The following is a 20,908-nucleotide window of genomic DNA, read 5'->3' on the forward strand; positions in this document are numbered from 1 at the left end:
AGAACATGGCTACTGCCTAAGACTTTACAGAAGCACAAATGGCACCATTAGATGCTTTTGTGCAGTAGGTGATCAACTTATGGAATTAGTACTCAGCTGAAAATGTGAACGATTCTGGAAAGGTCTAAATAAACATGAATAAGGATGGCTGATTCATGATGAGTTACAATAAGGCATAACTATCATGAGACTCTCAGTAAATTCTGGTGTTGACGAAGCATCCATTTCACCCCTTCCTCAGCCCCAACCCCCCCCAAAAAACCCACACTTACACATGCAATTCCATTTGAGTCCGGCTCAGAATATTATTTTTTTATATAGGCATAATATAATATATCAGAGATGCTTTGAGGGAGATGCTACATAAATGTAAGATATTATATATGTATGCAAGTGATAGAAACTGTATTTACAGATATGCCTCTGGAATAAAAAAAATTAAATCTGGAATCTCATACTGCTGGCATTTCTCCCAGGGCAAGAATACATTTAGTGTCCTATTAAATCAAAGGATGGTCCACTGCCAACGGTCGCATGCTTTACCAGCAGGTGTTAACACAGATTGATGCGCATGTTCAATCACACTTAACCTGACACCGGCCTTCCTGAAATCCATCACACCGAATGGAAACGTTTTATGTGCTGCATCTTCCCACCCCCTTTAAGGCAATAACTCACCAGGTAGAAATATAATTCACTTAGCATTTTTAAAATCCACACTTAAAGCATTTTCTGGGGCTAAAAATTCACTGAAATGAAATACACAGAAAATGGAACTTGTTAAAAAAGATCATGTAGGAAACCTGACGGGAGTCATTTTTTGATTATCAACTAAAAGCATGGGGACCAAGAATATGATATGTAACAAAGAATATGACATATAGCTTTGTGTGAAGTACGGTAAAAGCAATATTAACACAGAAATAAAATGTAAGAGCATATCATATAATTCAAGTCAAAATTTAAAGTTGGGTAAAGACTTCTATTCCTCACATTTTTTCATTTCTCAAAGAAAAAAAATCAAGGCATGTGTTTGGAATCACTGCAATCTGTCATCTAAAGATAAATGATGCCCTTTTATTGGCTCAGTATTGATACATTTATGAATATCCTATTGGGAAAAATATTTTTGAAATCAAAAGATCTAAACTGAAAATTGATTCTGAAAATAACAAGCCATGTCAAGACTGTGGCTTTGGGCAAGTCACAATCTCCCTAAACACTTTGGTTTTGCCATCTTTAAAAAGTAGCCAAAGAACTCTCCTTCCCACATTGAGAGAACTGAGATAAAGTCTATAAAACTATTTTGTAAATTATAATCTTTTGTGTACAACCTGAGGTACTTACTATAATTCTATCTAGTTTAAAAGTAACTTCAAACATGTTTGTGATCAATTGACAAATTCAATTTTGTACAAATAGAAGATTTTATAATCCCATAAAGTACTTACCACTTCCTGCTCTCTTAATCTAACATATTATAGCCCTTGGCAACCATTTCACAGACTGACAGTTATGTCTTGGGAATCTGTATCTTCATTAATATCTAATCCAGAGAGTCTTTTTCCCATAAAATGCTATTTCTTTATATAGACTAATTTGTATTTTACTTTGTCCTAGCACAAAGCAAAAACAGCAAATGGTCCCACCTGCGGTTAACCTGGTATAATTACCACAGATTGTGGCTCCAGCTCTACACTCTAGGTCCTAGTCTAACTAGTCATGGAACCTCGGCAGGTTAGCAAACCTCTCAGAGCCTCATGGTCACCCCTCCACATAAAATGGAGAGAAAAGCCCCCACACTCCCACAGCTGTTGAGAGTGAAGTGAGAAGGTAAATATAAAATGCTCAATGGGACAATTTATGTGCTCATTAGCCTTTTCCTGTTATATCTTCTTGGCTTCTTCAGATCAACACAGGAAAACTAAAATAATAAATACAAAATCATAAAACTTTCAAACCATAAACAATACAAATATACAAATAGGTGCTGTCACTTCCTGGATCCCACTGCAGGAACCTCCTGCCTCTTCTCTCCTCCTTCTCCCTGGCTCCTCTCAGAGGACCTGCACCTACCTCTCCCTGCTGATCACAACCCCTAGTGCTAGATGCCTCAGCCACCCCCAGGCCTGATGGCAGCTTTCTCTGAAGGCTCAGATAGGTGCACCTCAGCCAGAATTAGTCCCTACTTCTAAAGGGCAGAGACAGAGACTCAGAGTATTACCAAAACAACAATGAGGTGAGAAACAGTGAGAGCAATTGCTAGGGAGCAAACATGCACCCAATGCTTCCTGCCAGCTGGTCATGGGATTCCTGCTGGTGGGAGATTCCCACATTAGAAGACTGGGTCCAAAAATAAAATCAGGGTTTGCAAATTCAAATGTGCACAGGGGCCAGTGAAACTAATGCAGTAAGAGGAGCAAAAGAAACAATAATGTGAGGAAGGGGACTATACTAAAAGTCTCCAGTGGACATTCTTGGAATTTGCTAGAAGAGAGTTTGAAACAAGACTATGTTTATTGTACAATTTAAACTTGTGCACCAATATTTAGACATGGCCAGCAGCACTCCAAACTGAAATTTATAAATCCTACAATTGTCCAGTGAATAAGAGGATATCATGACATATTTTTATATATTAAAAATTGATTTTTAAATAAAAACAAAATATACAGAACACTGTATAACCCTGTTAAGTAATTTCTTCATTTTCATTTTCCCAGGAATCATAATCAAAGTGACTCAGGTGAGGCTCTGGTGACCTAGAAATTGTACCCCAGTTGTAATAAGGCCAGCTTCTATTGGCTATGGCCAGTGATTAACATGTGGGCAAGTGACTTGCTATAGGTCATCCATCTTGTAATATGTGGAGAAAGGATTGTCACCCAGGCAGACGGATGCCACATACTGCATTTAACTATGCTGCCCCACGTCCTGACTTCATTCACAAGTCTAAGGTGGACACATCAACAAAACTAAGGAGAAGAGAAGTAGAAAAGATGGCCAATTCAGTACTTCCACTTCTCAACCTAATTAGACAGGCCATGATCCAACTCTACCTTTCACAAGTAACTGGACTTAGGCAGAGAAAACCAATTTTGATAACAATATAAAGATGCCTTGGTGCTGTAAACCTGAAATTAATACAAAATAATATTAAATGTAAACTGTAATTAAAAAATAAAATTTATAAGTAAATTAATAAATAAATAAGCCCTGGGTTATAGCAATTGTCCAAAATTGAGAATCTAGATAAAAACCTTTTTTTAACTTCTTATGCTTTTGGTGCCTGATTATTCTGGAGATGGTTAATAACTACCATTGCATTTTTTTCTTAAGACTTAAGACATTTCAGGTGGTGACTAAACTTGCCTAACTCCAGAACAGTCAGACGTCATACTCTGAATCCTTAGTGGTTTTAATTTATAACAAAATAAGATTTAAAAAAATGGACTTATATAGTATGCTTTAAACATGAAACAAACTGCTAATATGTAGACAAATGACAAAAGGACTATAGTGTATGCACACATCAGTTATATTAAAAAATGAAAACAATTAGTTCAGAACAGTGATTATCATGAGAAATTCTGGGAGAAGAAAATAACTGTCAATGAAATGAGCATTGTCACAAAAGTTAACATAAGACAGTGACAAATTAAACAACTGGAAACAAAGCTGCCACTTGCACAGATCTCAGCATGGGGTTAATAAGTGAGTCTAATCAGTTAGTGCAAGCATGACATATTCCATACTTAGGGACAAGTGCATGGTCACACAAAGGATGTCAAAAAGTAAAGAAGTGAATCACTAAATGAATTCATGAATGAATCAATGAGGCAAGCAACCAACGGTCCAATCAAAAGGTAACCACAGAACTTTCTAGGTAGAAGAACCAGCTGATCTGCTCCTAGCCTCAATATAAATCTCACCAAAAAAGCATAGACTTGGAAAATCATATGTGAAATTAAGCATATCATTAAAATTATGATAATGGGATTGAAAGGATGGCAGTGAAATCCTTCTTACGGGACCTCATGTCCGCCCTGAGCATTCACCATATGGGGCTGCTCCCCATCTGACCTTCCTTCCCTCTCTTCTTGCCCCTCTCTTCCCATGCGTATCTCTTCTGACACCTCCAATGAGTCTACTTAGCTTTTACAAAAGGAGCTAATTCACAGCTTCTTTTATCTGTGATAAACTGACCAATCCCAGTGTGTGACGGAGACTTTGGCCTTTGTACCTTCTAGGTCATTCTTTCTTACCAGGTGCTCAGCAACTAACTGAGTTTTTTTCCTGTCAAAAGGGTGGGACTTGGGGCAACCTCCAGGCTTAGACTGTTATAGAAGAGCCCAGGAGTTTCAGAAAACCAGCCTCTAAATACATCCTAATAGCATAAAAATCTTGTGTGTATGTACATACATATACATACGCACACACAGGCACCCGTGTGCATGCTCATTTACTTAATATTTACTGAGCATTTTTATTTAATCCTGGCATGAGGCAAAGTTCTTTATGTAGATTATTCTTTTAATCCTACAAAATAGGAGCTAGTGCTACCCTCATTCTACAAGAGGCATAGAAGGTAAAATAACTTATCCACAGTCACAGAGCATGAACCTAGGATAACGAGTAATATTTGAACCCAAGCCTAGTGATGAGGAGTCAAACCTCTGCAATCTACTGTACACATTAAAATATGGTTAAACATCTAGATAAGAAAACTGGGAATTAGTTGACAGAGTGACAATAACACAAGAGATAAAAAGAGATTTAAAATCAGAAACTTGATGACCAAAACAGAATACTGCATTTCCTTCTTGCTCACCACCAAGAAGAAAGTATTTTTCTTTAGCTTCTCAACAACCATAAAGAAAAGGATTACGAAGTATAATACGAAGAATTTTAGAATGGCGTATCTACTCTTTCTTAATTCTGTTCATTCCACAAAATACACCTGGAGGGAAATTCTCAATTCATGACATCATTTACTCTCTGAATATTATTAATAGTTGTTTCCTTCCACCCTTGAAAGCATGTTAAAAAGAACACATATGCTTATATTTCTGTAATAAAAGCTACCACTGACAACTGGTACAATGAGTAGGACACTAAGCCACTGGCCCCAGGTGTATGTGACATTGCATACATCCCTCCCATAGACCGCTCCAACTTGTGTAGATAAGGTTCTGATACCTAAAACACTTGCTTCACTGCATGCCTAGCTGACACATGCAACTTCCTTCTCCAACAGCATATATCTACAGAAGAGTTCCCGTGACTGTGCAGAAGCCACAAAACTAGCAATGATTCCATCCAGAACAAGTAACTGAACCCTGGAGAACTTAGGGAAGAGACCAGGTAAAAATATACATTTCACATTTTCAGCTCATAGGACAACTATCTCATGAGTGAGTAAGAAAATGCAAAAGTGGAGCAGAGAATTGCTCAGAGCTACCAGCTCTGAAATCACCATTAGGATGTTTATTCTGGGGCCTCATCTATTCTGAGGCTGGGAGGGATGTCTGCCTTTCCTTCCTGCCCTACCAATGCAGGCCTTTTCTCCATTCTACTAATTAAAAGTGGGTGAAACCTCAGTTAGTCACTTTTTCAGAGGACAAGACTAGGTGTGAGCTGAAAATACTGGTCTCAAAAGAGACTGGATTTAGGCAGGCTCAGGAGATGTCAGTTGTGTCTATTTCACTCCTTTGCTGGCACAGTTAACTACACATGCTGGGAAAAACAGTTTTCCTATGAAGCACAAGCATCCCACAACACTAGCACTGAAGCCATCGTGGGCCCACCCAGGGGAAGCCACAGCCCTTGACCTGGCCACAGATGCTTGCCTGGGATCCAGCCTGACCCGTAAAGGTACCCGATCCTTCTAGCTTCAGTGTTAAGAAAGCACAGTGCTACATGGATCACTCCTCCAACCTCTATGGTCACATCGGAGGCATCTTATCCAATCTGTGGCATTACATTTTGCTGATAATGCCCAAAGTTATCTCTGCAGCCCAGATCTCTCCTATGAACTCCAGATTCTAACTTACAGTTGCCTTCTTGATTAACAGTCCAAAAGGCATCTCAGACTTAGGACACCCCAAGTCTGCCCATGACTAACTCCTCTCCTCTCCCCATCTCCTAATCTACCCTTCCTATTATCTTCCCCACCCTTTTAGTTCCCCAGGTCCAAGACCTCACAGTAAATCCTCGCTCTTACACCCCTCATCTAAATCATCACCAATTTCTGTTAGTTCTGCCTTGGGGACAGACCCAGAATCTGACCATTACTACCAGCTGGATAAATATAGAGGGGCGGCATTCCTTCTGGAGGCTTCAAGGGAAAATCCATTCTCTTGGCTTCTTCAGCTTCTGGAAGCCTCCTGCATTTCTTGGCTCATGGCCCCTTCCATGCATGACTCCAACCTCGTGACTCTGTCATCACATCTACTACTTAACTCTCTTACCCTCCTGCTTCCCTCTTTTAAGAAACCTATGACTATAGTGGGCTTACTACCTGGGTAATGCAGAATAATCTCCCCATCTCAAGATTCTAAATCACATCTGTAAAGTCCTTTTTCCATGCAAGGGAACATAACCCCATGTGATTAAGATGAGGGCATCTTTGGGGGGCCATTATTCACCCTCCTACACCATCTCACCCCAAGTAAAAGCCAAAGACCTTACAATGCCCACAAGTTCCCCGGGAATATATTCTCCACTTTCTAGCTAAGCTTGTCTCTTCCAAATCTCCCCTTCGCTCACTCTGTTCCAGCTACACTAGTCTTGCTGTTATTCCTCAACACACAAGCCCATCTCAGTCCTTGTCACTTGCTGCTCCCTCTGCCAGAGAAGTTCTCTTCCTCCTTTAGGTCTCTGCTTAAAAGACACCACCTTATGAGTGAGGCTTTCTCTGCTGACCCTGTAATAGTGCACCCCCCGGGCCCCCAATTTGGACACTCCCTTCCACGCTAATTTTTCTTCCTAGAGCACCTCTCATAATCTGATGTGCTATTGATCCACCTGAGGGGTGTTTTATCTCTTGTTGTATCCCCAGAAAATAAAACATGAAGCCAGGACTCAATACAGCTGTTGAATATGTCAATTTTACTTTACTAGAAAAGGAAATTCCTTGGAGACAAGACCTGGCCTAAAGTAGGAGCTCAGTAAATGTTTGAATGAATGAATGAATGAATGAATGGATGGGTAAAAGACAGACCCAATTTACATCTAATATTCTATGGATAAACTGGACTAACATAAAATCAAGTGAGTTCTTGTGTAGGAATCAGGAATAATGGTTAAAGCATGCACAACAAAAGGAAAGTAATACAATTACATATTAAAGCTCCATTCCAGCCCGACTATTTTGCTGTGTCCCTGCATGCTCAACTGGATTCCCTTGCTTGGCCCAAGTACTCTTACCAACAATGTTTCTAGTTAATAGCTTCGAACTTATTTTTAAAGGAAATTTCACAGAAATCTCAAAAGCATTTATCTTGCTTTTCAGATATGTAAAAAATAAATATACAGGGAAGAGACCATTACCCACACTTTAAAATGCAACCAGAACAAACCTACATCCAGTGGATGCTGCTGGAACAGATATAACAAGCTGCAAGTACATCGGGCCCTCACGTTGGTCCTTAGCCATGTGAGCTCCTTGCGTATCCAGCACACAGACACACTCCTGCTGTGACTTGGTGTTTACTGGGGGAAGAGCCATGGCAACAATGCAAATGACTTGGAATGGAACAAGTAAATAGCAATTTGTTTCCTAGAGGTATCTCATCCGCATTTTGCAAAATGTTACTCTGGCCCTGCTGCTCACACACCAGCCAAGCAGGCCATGCAACTGGCCATATAGTGTCATCTGTCCTCCTGCCACTGCCTGGGGAAGTGAGCCAGTGCTGCATCTTGTTCACACTTGGAAACCACTTTCTAGGAATCCTTCCACTGGCACAAACAGGAAGGCGGACACCACAGTAGTTAGGAACGTGGACCTGGAGGACAGCCTGTCAGGGCTTAAATATCACTTCTGTGACTCACTAACTGAGTATCTAGGAACATGTCACCTACCCTCTCCAAGCCTCTGTTTCCTCATCTCTAAAAAGGCAGCTTACTCTGCTTATGACAATTACAGGAGAGAGCACAAGGAAAGCACTTATAATTGTGCCTTGGCACACAGGCCTTAATGCATACTGGCTATTATTATATCATTGTCTATTCTACTTGACTTTTTAAAAAGAATCAGTGTTTAAAAATAAATAATACATCTGTCTTTATCTTGAGTTTAGATTAGTAACAGAAACTCCCAGGGGTTTATCATTTATTTCCAGCTAAGTGTTTTCCTGCAATTAGGGAAAACTGCCACCAGGCAGATGTTAAGATTAAACTTTTCTAGATATGGCTTACACAAAAAAATCATTATTTCAAGACTTTCTCCTTAATTCTACTGCTGAACAAAAAATATATAAGGTGTTATGAGAGAGCTTAAAAGAAATGTTAGACAAATATGATAACATGCAGTATTCAAATAGGATAAGCAATACAAGTAAAATTTTAAGATACAAATACATAGGTATGTATAGGTTCAACTAGATTTTTTCTAACAAATTATCTGATAGAAATCACTGATTAATGCCCTACATTGCCTCACTGCTTGACGAATTAAGATAAAACAAAATACATTTCTTTTTCATTTCTCCTAATTACATTAACCAAGGATGCACAAAGTGAGCTTTAACAACTTAGACAAGAACTAGTCTCCTGCAGGGAAATTCTGATTCGGTAGGTTGGGAGGGAGCAGGTATTTGTTGTGCAAAAGCTTGCCTGGTATTATTAACACTAACACCTATGGTTACCAATCACTATAAAGAATCTTTCTTTTGACAAGAAACTTTCTGCCTTAAAAGGTTTGCAAAGCCATTTTCTTGATCCTGTAGCCTGCTCCTAAAGTGAGACTGGACTGCTTGTAACTCAGAGAAGGGAAGGTGTTGAGTTACTCCTCTGCCCTTAAAAGCAGCACAACTCTCTCTAGACCTTTTACACTGACAAAGGGCTAAAGGAGATGGGAAGAGTGGGCATAAAACTTTGCATATGTTCCATGGAATCATGTAAATGCTTTCCCTTTAGACCAGGACTGCCCAACAGAACTCCCTGTGCTGATGGAAATGTTCTCTACCTGCGTTTTCCACACGTGGCTATTGCGCACCGGAAATGTGGCTCATGGCTTCCAAGCTAAACAGCACAGCTCTGTACAGAAGTCAGACTCTGTCTGCTCACAGCCTTCCCAAAACCTTGCTAGTCTATCCAAGGATCTCACTTCATTCATTCATTCAAGACATATACCTTTGGCACATACCCCGTGCACATAGCAGGCATAGGGGAACAAATACAGAACCCCCTGGTCTCAGTGTGCTTACATTCTAATTTATAACTGGTCTCTTTAAAATCACCAGACTCATCTGAGGTTCCTCCTCAAAGAACTTTGGATTAAATGTGTTTTTTTTCTTAAATGATGGTATTCTGCAGCAGAAAAGCAAATAGTCTGTTTGAGAAACAATGCAGTTCAATGTATAGAAGAAATTAGAGGATACCAAGGGTGTGCACAAGCAAAGTGAACTCATGAGCCTTTTCTGGAAAGGCAGCATAGCCTCAGCCACAGAAGAACAGCTTCGGGCATTATTTCCGAGAAGGTCATGAGCCCATTCTGGGCCACTTAAGTGACGAGACAGAGTAGTAAGACTCAGCTGCCAATGGGACAGGACTGAGAAATTCCTAGCTAGAACACAATCTGAATTCCCACTGGAAGTAGAATCAGGATAGAACCAAATTCATGGCTGGAAAAGGTATTTTCAAACATCTGTAAGAAACACTATTTGGCAAAAGTTTTCAAGAGATTAAAATTTAAAAATACGGGATTAAAAAAAATAAGAGTGATGGTTTCATTTACAAACATGAAGCACATCCCCAGCTAGTAAAGGAGGAGTCATAGATAAGACCATCACCACTAATCCCGGGCACTTTTCACCACAGGGTGCAGGTAGCTGAGCTGGGTCATCTTTCATCGGCTGTCTGGACACTGCAGCTGCAGCTGCTGAACACAGCGTCAGGGCAGGTCAAACCAGCCACAGCCGAACTCCGCTCAAAGACAAACGCTAGTAGAAATGATCAAAACTGGGTGCCTCTGTGGAGGGTACTTGCCAAGAGAAGAGAGGGTTTTTCAGAATTGCTGTATTTGGATAATCGGTATAAATTAAATCTAAAACTGAGCTCATTTATCAGCAAGCTTACCGAGTTCTGGGGGCAGAACGGTCAGGCGGTTCCCCTGAATGTGGAGCTCCTTAAGCTGAGTAAGCTCCCCGATTTCCTTAGGCAGCGAGATCAGGTCGTTATCCCTAAGGCTGAGCTAAACATAAGAAAATAAGGAGTTATCAAAACAATTTCACATAAATTCCCTTAAAGAGGCACTCAACATAAACTGTGTTCTCTTCCATGCCCTCTCTTCTTTAAGCCTCAATCCTTTCAATTTATTTACAAGGGTCTACAGATGAATAAGAAACAGTATCAAGAGTAGTGGTTTATTCCTGCAAAACGAACCCGACTCCTACTCAAATTGACTTGATTCTACTCCTACAGGGGCTGCAGAAGTGAATTGATTTTCTCAGAATTTAGATAAATTACTTACTATCTGCAACTTTGTGAGCTTCCCAATATCTGGCGGCAGGATTTCAAAATCGTTGTCACTTAGATAGAGTGCACGCAGGGTGGCTGCAAATTAAACAGCAATATATAAACAGGGTGGCATGGAACCCAACCATTTGAGGTCCGATCAATACAAAGGAGTCAGCTTTGATTAATAACCCTGGCTTGGTGAAAAGCCTGTGACATACCTAGGGCTCACAATAATAACAAGCAGGTCAAACTTAGATTTACTGGCTTATTGTGGGGCTGGTGTGTTCAGGAAAACATCTATATCGAAAAGGACTGACACAATTAACAACTATGGGCACCAGTGGTTTTTGGCACAAAGTTTCAATACGCTTTCAGAAAAGATAGCTATTTTTCTCCTATTACTTCCGATTCACATTTCTTACTCCATTTGCATCCAAAGCAAAACAAAGAAAGCCACTGTGTCACTTATATCAGTACTTAGGGCAAAAGGACTACTTCATGTAAAGAGAAGTATGTTAAAAATAAATCAACAATTAAAGTCCTTCCAGTGGTGGAGGCCATAATCACTGTTCACTGTTTCCATAATCAGACTAATTACAGTTGAACCCTGAACAATGTGGAGGTTAGAGGCAATGACCCCTACACAGTCAAAAATCCACACATAACTTTTGACTCCCCAAAACTTAACTACTAATGGCCTCCTGTTGAGCAGAAGCCTTACGAAAAACATAGTCGATTAACACGTATTTCTTATGTTACATGTATTATATACTGTATTCTTACAATAAAGTAAGCTAGAGAAAAGAAAATGTTATTAAGAAAATCATAAGAGAAAATATATTTACTGTATTTATTGAAAAAATTCTATGTATATGTGGACCTGCACAGTTCAAATCCGTGTGTTCAAGGGTCAACTGTATCATTACTTGTTCCTATAGCCTTAGCAACAAAAAGAAATGAAGACAAAAGGGGCTAAAGAATGACATGGAGTTTAAAAATAGAGAAAATCCTAACTTAGGCAGAATACCACTAATCAGGAATTTGTTCACGATATTACACAACGATAACATGATCAAACTGCTAAAGGCTAAAATCTTAACAAATTTTTTTATCCTTGACCAAAAAGGAGTATAATGAGATGTATGTTTTTTTGCTGTTGTTGTTTACAGGTATTCAGTTACATTAGAATGTTTTAAAATTCGACAGAATTGTATGTTAATTTATGTAACAAAAAACAATCTCTTCCACATCCCAAGAATATACTTTAGAGTTGCTTTCACACGCTTGAGAAAGTCTGAGAGTATAGATAAGGTAAAAAAATGTAACTTTAGAGGCTAGCTCAGAAAATTTAGTATTTCTGGATGCGGTATATGTCACTATTTGGACAAGCAGAACACTCATTGAAGGAAAACAACTCTTTCCTAAATATTTCATGAGTTCTTGTAAAAACCATTTTTTCCTAATTTTTATGAGGATTTGCAAGAAGAGGCTATTTGCATATGAAAAGATAAAGTATGTTTAATTGTATACTATCAACAAAAGAGACTACATCAACAGAAGTACTTTTTAAAAGGCTCAAAACAAGAATTATAACTGGAAATTTAAAAAATTCTGTCAGTTGTTTATTGATAGATATTTTTATAAATAAGTGATTGGAATATCTTTGGGCAAATACCCTATAAAAAGTTACCTGCAACATGGGAGGACACATATACATTTTTTTTGCATGTTCCTTAAAAAAGAAATTCAAACTCCTTAACTAAGTATCTCATTTAGATACACAATCTCCATCAGAATGTTAATATGACATTCCTAAGTCCACTTCAGTGCTGTGGTGTCAGATAACTATATATCAAATACACATACTGCTGAGTATTGAGAAATATTCAAAAGGGATCTGCAACGAAAAAAAATATATATGCCCAATAATTTCTCTTGGAGTTTGGGCCCTGGCAAATAAATTTCACTTTTAGAACGCAAAGTACCACTTTAAGGAGATTTATAGAAGTAAAAGTTTCTTACTCAGGTAGAAGAAGTTTCCAGGAAGGGAATTTTCATTCAAGTTGTTGTAAGTCAAATCAAGGACCTCAAGAGCTGGGAGAGAGCCAAATCCTCGAGGCAAAGTGTTTAATCTATTCATGCTGTTGGTGGGGGGAAAAAATTCAAGATGTCACATACAAAACATTATGTTTAGACAAAATACTCAGATCACCTCTGTGTCACAGGCCTAAGAGCCATGTGTGAGGGGCTGAAAGTTTAAGAGGTCATAATTCTATAATCACTATGTTATTTAACCAGCCTAGTAATTTTAGTCCAAAAATCTATATGGCCTGAAACATTTGAAAATGTCTTAGTTATCATTTTCTCCAATGGCAATGCTCAATCATTATATTACACAGAAAATTAAATCATTACAAGATATCTGTCCTTCCAGAGCAGGGGTGGGGAACCTTTTTTTCTGCCAAGGGCCATTTGGATGTTTACAACATCATTCAAGGGTGATACAAAATTATCAACTTAAAAATTAGCTATGAAAAAAGCTCCTAGAGTTATTGAATTTTGAGTCCTGCCGGTGGTTGCCTTGGCAGGGCCAGATCAAATGATTTCCCAGGCCGCATAGAGCCTGCGGGCCGGACGTTCCCCGTCCCTGCTCTAGAGAAAAAGTTCCTTATGAATATAGCAATAACAACACCTCAAAAGAGACATAGTTAGCTTTGTAGTTTTCCAACCTGACTTTATTTCACTCATTCTTCCCAAAAGGAGGGAGGGAAAAATCACTCTTTTGTTCTGCAACTTCTAACATTCGAAATGATCTCCAATTAGAATGGTGGTTATGAGGGGCTTAGGGAGGAGAAATGGGGGGTGGTTGTTTCAGGAGTGTAGTTTCAGTTTTGCATGATGAGAAACTTCTGGAGATTGGCTGCACAATAAACTGAATCATACACTTGAAACAGTTAAGATGGTAAATTTTATGTTATGTGTATTTTACCACAATTAAATAAACATGTGTGTACACACACACACACACACACACAAAATGTAAGGGAAATTATTTTTCTATTATTCTTTTATCATTTTCTTCAAGACCCTATTTTTCTTAACATGGTTCCCTTTGCGCATAGTTAAAAGTTGATTTTAAAATCATTTTTTTTAGAATCTAATACAGACTGGCAGATGTTGAAAGGTGGGAGGGACTGTGACACTACAAATAATTCTAGACACTGATCCTTCTCTTATGAGCTACAATCCTGTCCACACCCACCGAGGCCTCACAAGAAAGAGTGACCTTTACCTCTGGATGGGTAGAAAAGTCCTAGGTTAACTTTACATTTAACAAAATAACCCCCAGGATAATTTGCTGTAATGATAACTACTGACATTTTCTATGAAGTCACAATTTGTGAGTCACATTTATATCAAGTATTTCACCTCAATCACCAAAACTATTGTGTAATATAAGCAGGACAGCACTTATAATCATCTATGTAATGTTGAGATGAAGAAACAGGCTGAGAGAGGTTAAGTACCAAGGACTTTTGACTCAACTGATGAGGGTGACTGGTGTCTGAGAGGAACCAGCACCTCATGGAGGCCAAGGCACTCCCAATCCTTAGACTCCAATGCAAGGATCTGAGTAAACTGAAGGAAAGGTTAGATAGTGGGAAATGCACAGAAGTGTACCTTAGGTCAGTGATTTTCAATCTTTTTCACCTCACAGCACACATAAACTAATTAGTAAATTCTGCGGCACATCAAAAAATATATTATATTATGCATCTGATAAAAACAATAATTTTTTTTTTTATTCATTCACACTGGAAGGCTGTTTCTCTGTTGGCTGTTGTCATTTTTTTTACTTGACAATCTAAGGGAAAATTTAGTCAGTGACCCTGACTAAACAGTCAGTTATTGCATGTTTAAAAAATTTTTGTGGCACACTGGTTGAAAATCACTGCCTTAGAAGCAAGAGGCACCTCACTGAAGAGAGAGTTCCCATCTCATCTCCAGCATAAAGCGGGCCTGAATCTACTAAACTGCAGGTTTTCTTTCTCTCTGAGTGATAAACCAATACCCTCAACGTGTCCCTGTGCAGCTGATAGCAGTGACAGGAGTAGGCTCACTGACCTGGTGGGCGGAAAGGAAGCCCTAACTGAAATGCCTCAGAAAGTCCAGAGGCAGTGCTGACAACAGCCCCAGCTACAAACAATGCAAGAAGCAGTGAGACTACCGGTGGTTCTCTCGACACCAGCACACGCGTAAGCACCAGAAAGAGTCTATGTCTCGGCAGAATGATGGGTGGCATGTGCTGGGTTCCCCCACAGTGGGCACTAACATCCATCTCCATCTACACAGGTGGGACGTGTGTCTAAAGGGCCCCCCTCCGAGAGTGCTGGCAACTCAAGGTGTCCATGAGAGGTTACAATAGGGCAGTGAAAGAACAGATCTAGGTCTGAAGTTCAGCTCTAGCACCTGCTCACTGGATGACCTTGGAGAAGTTGTTCAGCTTCTCTGAGACCCAATTCCTCTTCATCTGGAAAATAAGGCTAGTGATACCTTCCTGGCAGGATTGCCAGGAGGATGAGAGAGAAAACATGTAAAGCACTTAACACAATTCTCATGGGTTCTCGAGAAATGATAGCTATAACTACAATTACCTTTCAGAAGGAGGTCTGAAAGGAACTTTGACTCAGCCCCAAAGAGGCAAGCTGCCCTTAGGAGAAGATCACTGTGGAAGCCTCAGCTATCAAGGGTGGTTTTTCTATTTGCATTGAACCAGCTTACTCTCAAGTCACTCTATGGTTGTGACTCAACCATGCCAAGTGGCATCAACTCTTTGTTTTCATGTGGACTTTTTCCAAATGTGTACTGGAAATGGGAAAATGCCTGCATGTGACAAAGAAATTTACAAAAGCAAATTTTTCTTTCTCTTCCTCAAAAGCCACAGGAATGCCCATACCAATGCTTCCCTTTTGGAACATTTAGATCTCTGGAGGTCCTCTTGGGCTCCTATTTCATAAAACCTTCCTGGCTAAAGGCAAGAATTTTCTCACCTCTACCGCAACCTGCTCATATACTTAGCAAATAAAATAAAATAAAGAATCCAAATCCATGAACACTCAGTGCTGTGCCTAGTGAAAACTCCTAGCTCTTCATGAGATGAGTTCCAGCCTCTCACTAGTGGAAAGTTATTCCAGAAGAGTTGGCCATGGTTCTCTCAAAATGAGATTATCCCTGAAATAATTATTAACATTAAACTACATAGCTTTACATTTTTTTGAAAATAACTCTAAAGTGAGCCACATTTAAAGAATCAAGAACATAACTCAACTTTCCTTTACTTATTCAGATGACCTAAAAAATCCTTTCAGGTCTTGCAATCACGGGAATAAACAATAAATACCATATAAAACTTGAAAAGGAGCTTCGGTAGAGCGAGCCATTTGGATTATGCACACACACAGCCTAACTGCTCTACTGTAGTGTCTCCAGTGTGTGTATTTTCATTTTGGCTGCTTATTCTAAGGAGTGCTCTATATATCTTGCCTTAAACAGAACTGCATAGGTATAATTCTTTATGCCATTGAGGACAGAAGTATCCTTTCTTGAAACCCATCTTAATTTCTTTCCCAGAGAACTAAGAATTTTGTTCAAACTTTGACAGCCCCATCTATGTAGCTAGATAATTAAATACAGAAAACTTTACACAATCAATAAAGCACTGAGAGCCAGAAATATGCAAATAGCTCCCAGGACAACAATGAGGTGACTAGGATGCATTCAATAAAAAAGGAAAGTTTACAACTCTGTCCTAAGGCATCTGGAACCCAGCCAAACAAATCCTGAGCTCATGGTCTTCCGAACCTGTCTCCATCTGTATTTCTATTTCAGCTGCCCACAGCAGATATCTAGGTATCATCCCATCTCATCCATAACTGTCTTGTTAGTTTTACCTCCTCTGTATTTTTCACATTCCCTCCCCTGCCTCCAATGTGACTGCCCAGGTTCACCAGGAACATTAATCTAGCATTCTCAAGGGGCTCCTGACCTCCAGCCATACCTCCCTGCAGCCTCTCCTCCACACAAGCCTTAATACAAAAATCTGACTTCCTCATCTCATAGCCACTACTCCACTGTACAAACTCCTCAGTGGTCAGCAGGATAAAATTAGAGCTCCTTTACTTGACACACAAGGCTCTTTATTAGCACACTGACTCCTTGCTGATGATTTATTATTTAGTCTGTTTCCCCAATTGTGATGTATGCCCCATACAGGCTAGATGGACACTACCTACAATATAGCCTGGTACACAGCTGGGCATTCAAGAAATACTCATTAACTGAAGAGCAGACATTCATGCTTCTCTTCTCATCTCTGACCTTACCACTCCCTCCCTCATACTTCACACTGAGCAACACCAAACAACTTGCAATGCCTGGAATGTGCAGGGCTCTGAGCTTTTAAACACGTCATTCTCGCATCTGAGATGTCTTCCCTCTGCTTGGGAATGTGATGAGAAATAGCTTCTGATGCAAGTCTGGGCTCAAATACTAACCCTGTAGGACCTTGTCTCCGGAGAATCTTCCCTGCAGACTATTGTGCTCCTAGTCCCTCTCCCACTGCACTTCTAGACCCTGTCACACATCGGTGGCCCAGCTGTACACTGTCACTGTTCGTTGACAGGAGGCTCTGCCCTCATACTCATAGCCAGGGACTATGACTTTCACCATTGGCCTCCAACACTACCAAGGTTCCTGATGCAGAATAGGCACTTACATAGTCACAAAATAAATGAATTAATAAATAGAACAATGATGATAACAGCTAACACTTATGTACTGCTTAATATGTGCCAGGTACTGTTCCTAGCACCTTATATGTAAATAACTTATTTAATACATGAAAAAATTAATAGTAAGAATAGATCTAGTTTTATATATCTAGTACATGTATATAGTTTTAGGTTCTTTTTACATGCAAATTAAATAGTATGAAAATAATTATCAAAACAAAGATCTAAACAAAGATCCTTTCTTGGGATATATAGTCTCCATACTTACAGGGGGAAAAGTTATCTGATCTAAAGTGATATTTCTCCTCATTTAAACACCACTTCCCCTCTGACATTTGGAAAAAGAATGCTCATGGATCTTAAAAAGATAATCTCTCAACCAGAATAAACATCAAAATAAGAGTGTCTAACCAAACTCCCCATGGAAAGAATAAACTAAACTAAAACTCATTTCATGAATGAGATGACCCCCCCATGATTGTTTCTTATTAAATTGATAAATACCTGGCCAGCTTCTATTACCACTCCATGTAAATCACTAACTTACTAGAGCATTTAATGACTATAATTTCATGAATATATTACTTCTCACAGTGAATGAAGAATGAGTGGGCAGGTTTATCTGAGAGCTACAACACTGAAGCTGGCACCCAGAAGTCCAAGCTCTGGGTGGTGTCTATGATGTCTGATGGAAAGGGGTTCTCTGTGTAGCTCAGCCACTAATCTTAGAAGCAATCAAGAGCAAGTCACTGCAACTTTCCGAAAGGCTTGGCTTCCTCTCCTGGAAATGAAAACAGTAATGCCTGCCTGCCCTCCCTTGTAATGGCTGAGAGGGTCAAGTGCTGGCATGAGGACTTTGAAAACTGTAGGGTAATATTCAGATGCAAGATATTATTCACTGCTACCTGCTTCTGCAACCTCAGCTGAACCAAAATTCCTCTCTTCATCTTTGTATAAAGATAGACATAGGATTAGAACCTCCCAACTACATAACAGATTTGCAAGATTCAATAAAGCCATGTTAAGAAATGTACACAGAAGGAAGGTGCTTTGTAAACTATTTCTACTTAATACAGAGAGCAAAATCTACCACATTACAACTGGGATGGACAGTTAAAGCTATGCAAATAAGTCCCTTCAGGGGTAACATCCCTGAAATAAAATTTTATTGGAAACAAAATACAGTAAAAAAAAAAATCCCTAATTGCACCAACAATTAGCTTCTCAATTAGTTCTCAAATAGATATGCACTAATGTAGGCCATTGTAAGAATGTATTAAAACAATAAAACTTTTAAAAAACCTAAAACATAAAATGAAATGAGGAATCAGTTCTCCTATGCAGAAATATAAGTGGTCCCCCTGCCCCTGCCTACAGCCGTACCCCCTTACTCTGCATTCCCTTCACCTCCTCCTCGCTTCCTTCCACTGATACTCACCCGAGGTTCAGGTGCTTCAGTTTTTGAAGGCTGCTGATCTGTGTGGGCAGCTCCTCAATCTGGTTATTAAAAAAGTTGAGCACTTCCAAATTCTTCAGTTCTGCTATGTTTGCTGGCACAGCTATGGAGACAAAAATGCCGATTGTGAACACAGGGACCTCACTCCTCGCAAGGAATGCCAGCAACACACTGTATTTTTCTTCATATGAAAGAGAGGTGACCATCCAATATGACCATCTAATTCATGTGTACTTAGTTTCTGTAAGTTTTTTGTAAGTTGTAACTCAACACTGAGTAGAAAGGGAAATGTTTCTTCAAAGGGTAGAGAATTTCTTTGCCATAAACAGCCCATAAGTGAATATTATGAAGCATATAGCGTTATAATTGTTATACAATGTCTAATAAGGGCACAGCTTCCTTCCTTTTGGTTTCCTTGCAGTGAGTGAACTCCAAATCCCTTCCTGAATGACCATACGTTCATCAAGCTGTTTCAATAATCTGGTATCTGAAGAGCTGTTCTCTCCACACTGCACTAAATCACAACAATTTAAGTTCAAACTTAAATGATGAAATATTCAACCTACCCAGTCTCCAGTTTTGGCCTCTGGCCTTTGTACCTTGATCAATACACACACACACACACACACACACACACACACGTACACACATGTTACATCAGATTAACAACAGATCAGTGCACTGTTATTATACAGAAATATAAAAAACCAACTCAACAGTAGCATGATATGAATACTAGTATGCAGATCAAAGGTTAACATAAAACAGTAGGGGCCTGAAAGGTTCTGCCTTCCCAACAGTATATACCTGCAAATACATATTTAAAAACAAAGGCATCTTTACCTCAAAAGTACTAACTCTCAATTGGAAGCAGAAATACTTCCCATAGATTGTACTTAAGTGTCCATTTGCTGATTCAAGCTTTCTATAAACATTTTACTGGCCATGAGCTTGTTGTCCATGGTTCATGCAAACATCAATACCAAGACTATCCAGGTAATTGAAGCCACTGACATTGGCCTTGGGCACAATACACAGTGTTTTGTCTCATGTCAGGACATGTACTTCCCATCCCACCAGCTCCCTCCAGGGAATGCTCCGGACTGCTGAGAAAACACAGAGCACCTTTGCTTAGAACCACAACAAAGGTGTGTGTAAAATTCCAAACAGACATCTAAAATATTTACAGAGAGGGCCATTCCAAGAACTCCAGCATGTAACTCCCAGGGGAATACATAAAGAAGACTGGCACACTTGTTCAATTCAGTTTTGGGATATCATTTTCAACTTTATGAAATGTCTAAGGAATCGATGACATGATTTCTTTTAGAGGGAAGAGGCTTGGTAAAAGGTAAGGGAAATGCCTTTTTTGGGAGAAGGGATTGTGAAGAATACAAATCATTCTAGACTAAGGCACTAAGAGGCAGTGATTCAGCCCGGCCGGGTGTGGCTCAGCGGTTAAGCATCGACCTAGGATCCAGGTGATCGGGGTTCGATTCCCGGTCAGGGCACATGCCCAGGTTGTGGGCTCGATCAATGACTCTCTCATCATTGATGTTTCTCTCTCTCTCCCTCTCCTTTCCTCTCTCTGAAATCAATAAAGATAAATTAAAAAAAAAAAAAAAAAAAAAGAGGCAGTGATTCAGATGGAAAATGGGCAAGGCATAGATTTGTTAATGAAGTGGCTGGTGGTAGGGGTGGACACCAAAGCACAGATTTTAATGGGATAATCGAGGCAGCTGGGAATTGCCTCCCCAAAAACACATTCTTGGACACCAATATGAATGCACTGAGTCCTGCCTATACAATTTGACTATAAAAGCACATTTTTAGATGTGTAGTCAACAACACACTTTTGTGCCAATGAATGGTGTTCACTTTGTGTAAAATAATCGTGAAGAAAATCAGGCTGTGCCTGCTGAGTCGCCAGGTATCAGCTTACCTGTTCTGAACCTGGACCATGAAGTGTGTGAACTCCACA

At 39.5% G+C, this 20,908-nt stretch overlaps 1 protein-coding gene across 5 annotated transcripts in view; it reads right to left on the bottom strand.

Moving 5' to 3' along the window:
* RSU1 (Ras suppressor protein 1) overlaps positions 1-20,908 on the bottom strand; it is a 170,426-nt gene that overhangs the window by 114,902 nt on the left and 34,616 nt on the right. For all 5 annotated transcript variants that reach the window (XM_016213229.2, XM_016213230.2, XM_016213228.2 and 2 more), the window contains 4 exons: positions 18,910-19,030; positions 12,703-12,821; positions 10,694-10,776; positions 10,300-10,414 (listed from right to left, as the gene is read on the bottom strand). In XM_016213229.2, coding sequence (XP_016068715.1) covers positions 10,300-10,414; positions 10,694-10,776; positions 12,703-12,821; positions 18,910-19,030 — 438 coding nt within the window. The remainder of the gene's footprint in view (positions 1-10,299; positions 10,415-10,693; positions 10,777-12,702; positions 12,822-18,909; positions 19,031-20,908) is intronic.

The sequence above is a fragment of the Miniopterus natalensis genome, chromosome 1 (genome assembly GCF_054644295.1).
Source record: "Miniopterus natalensis isolate mMinNat1 chromosome 1, mMinNat1.hap1, whole genome shotgun sequence".
Lineage (NCBI taxonomy): Eukaryota > Metazoa > Chordata > Mammalia > Chiroptera > Miniopteridae > Miniopterus > Miniopterus natalensis.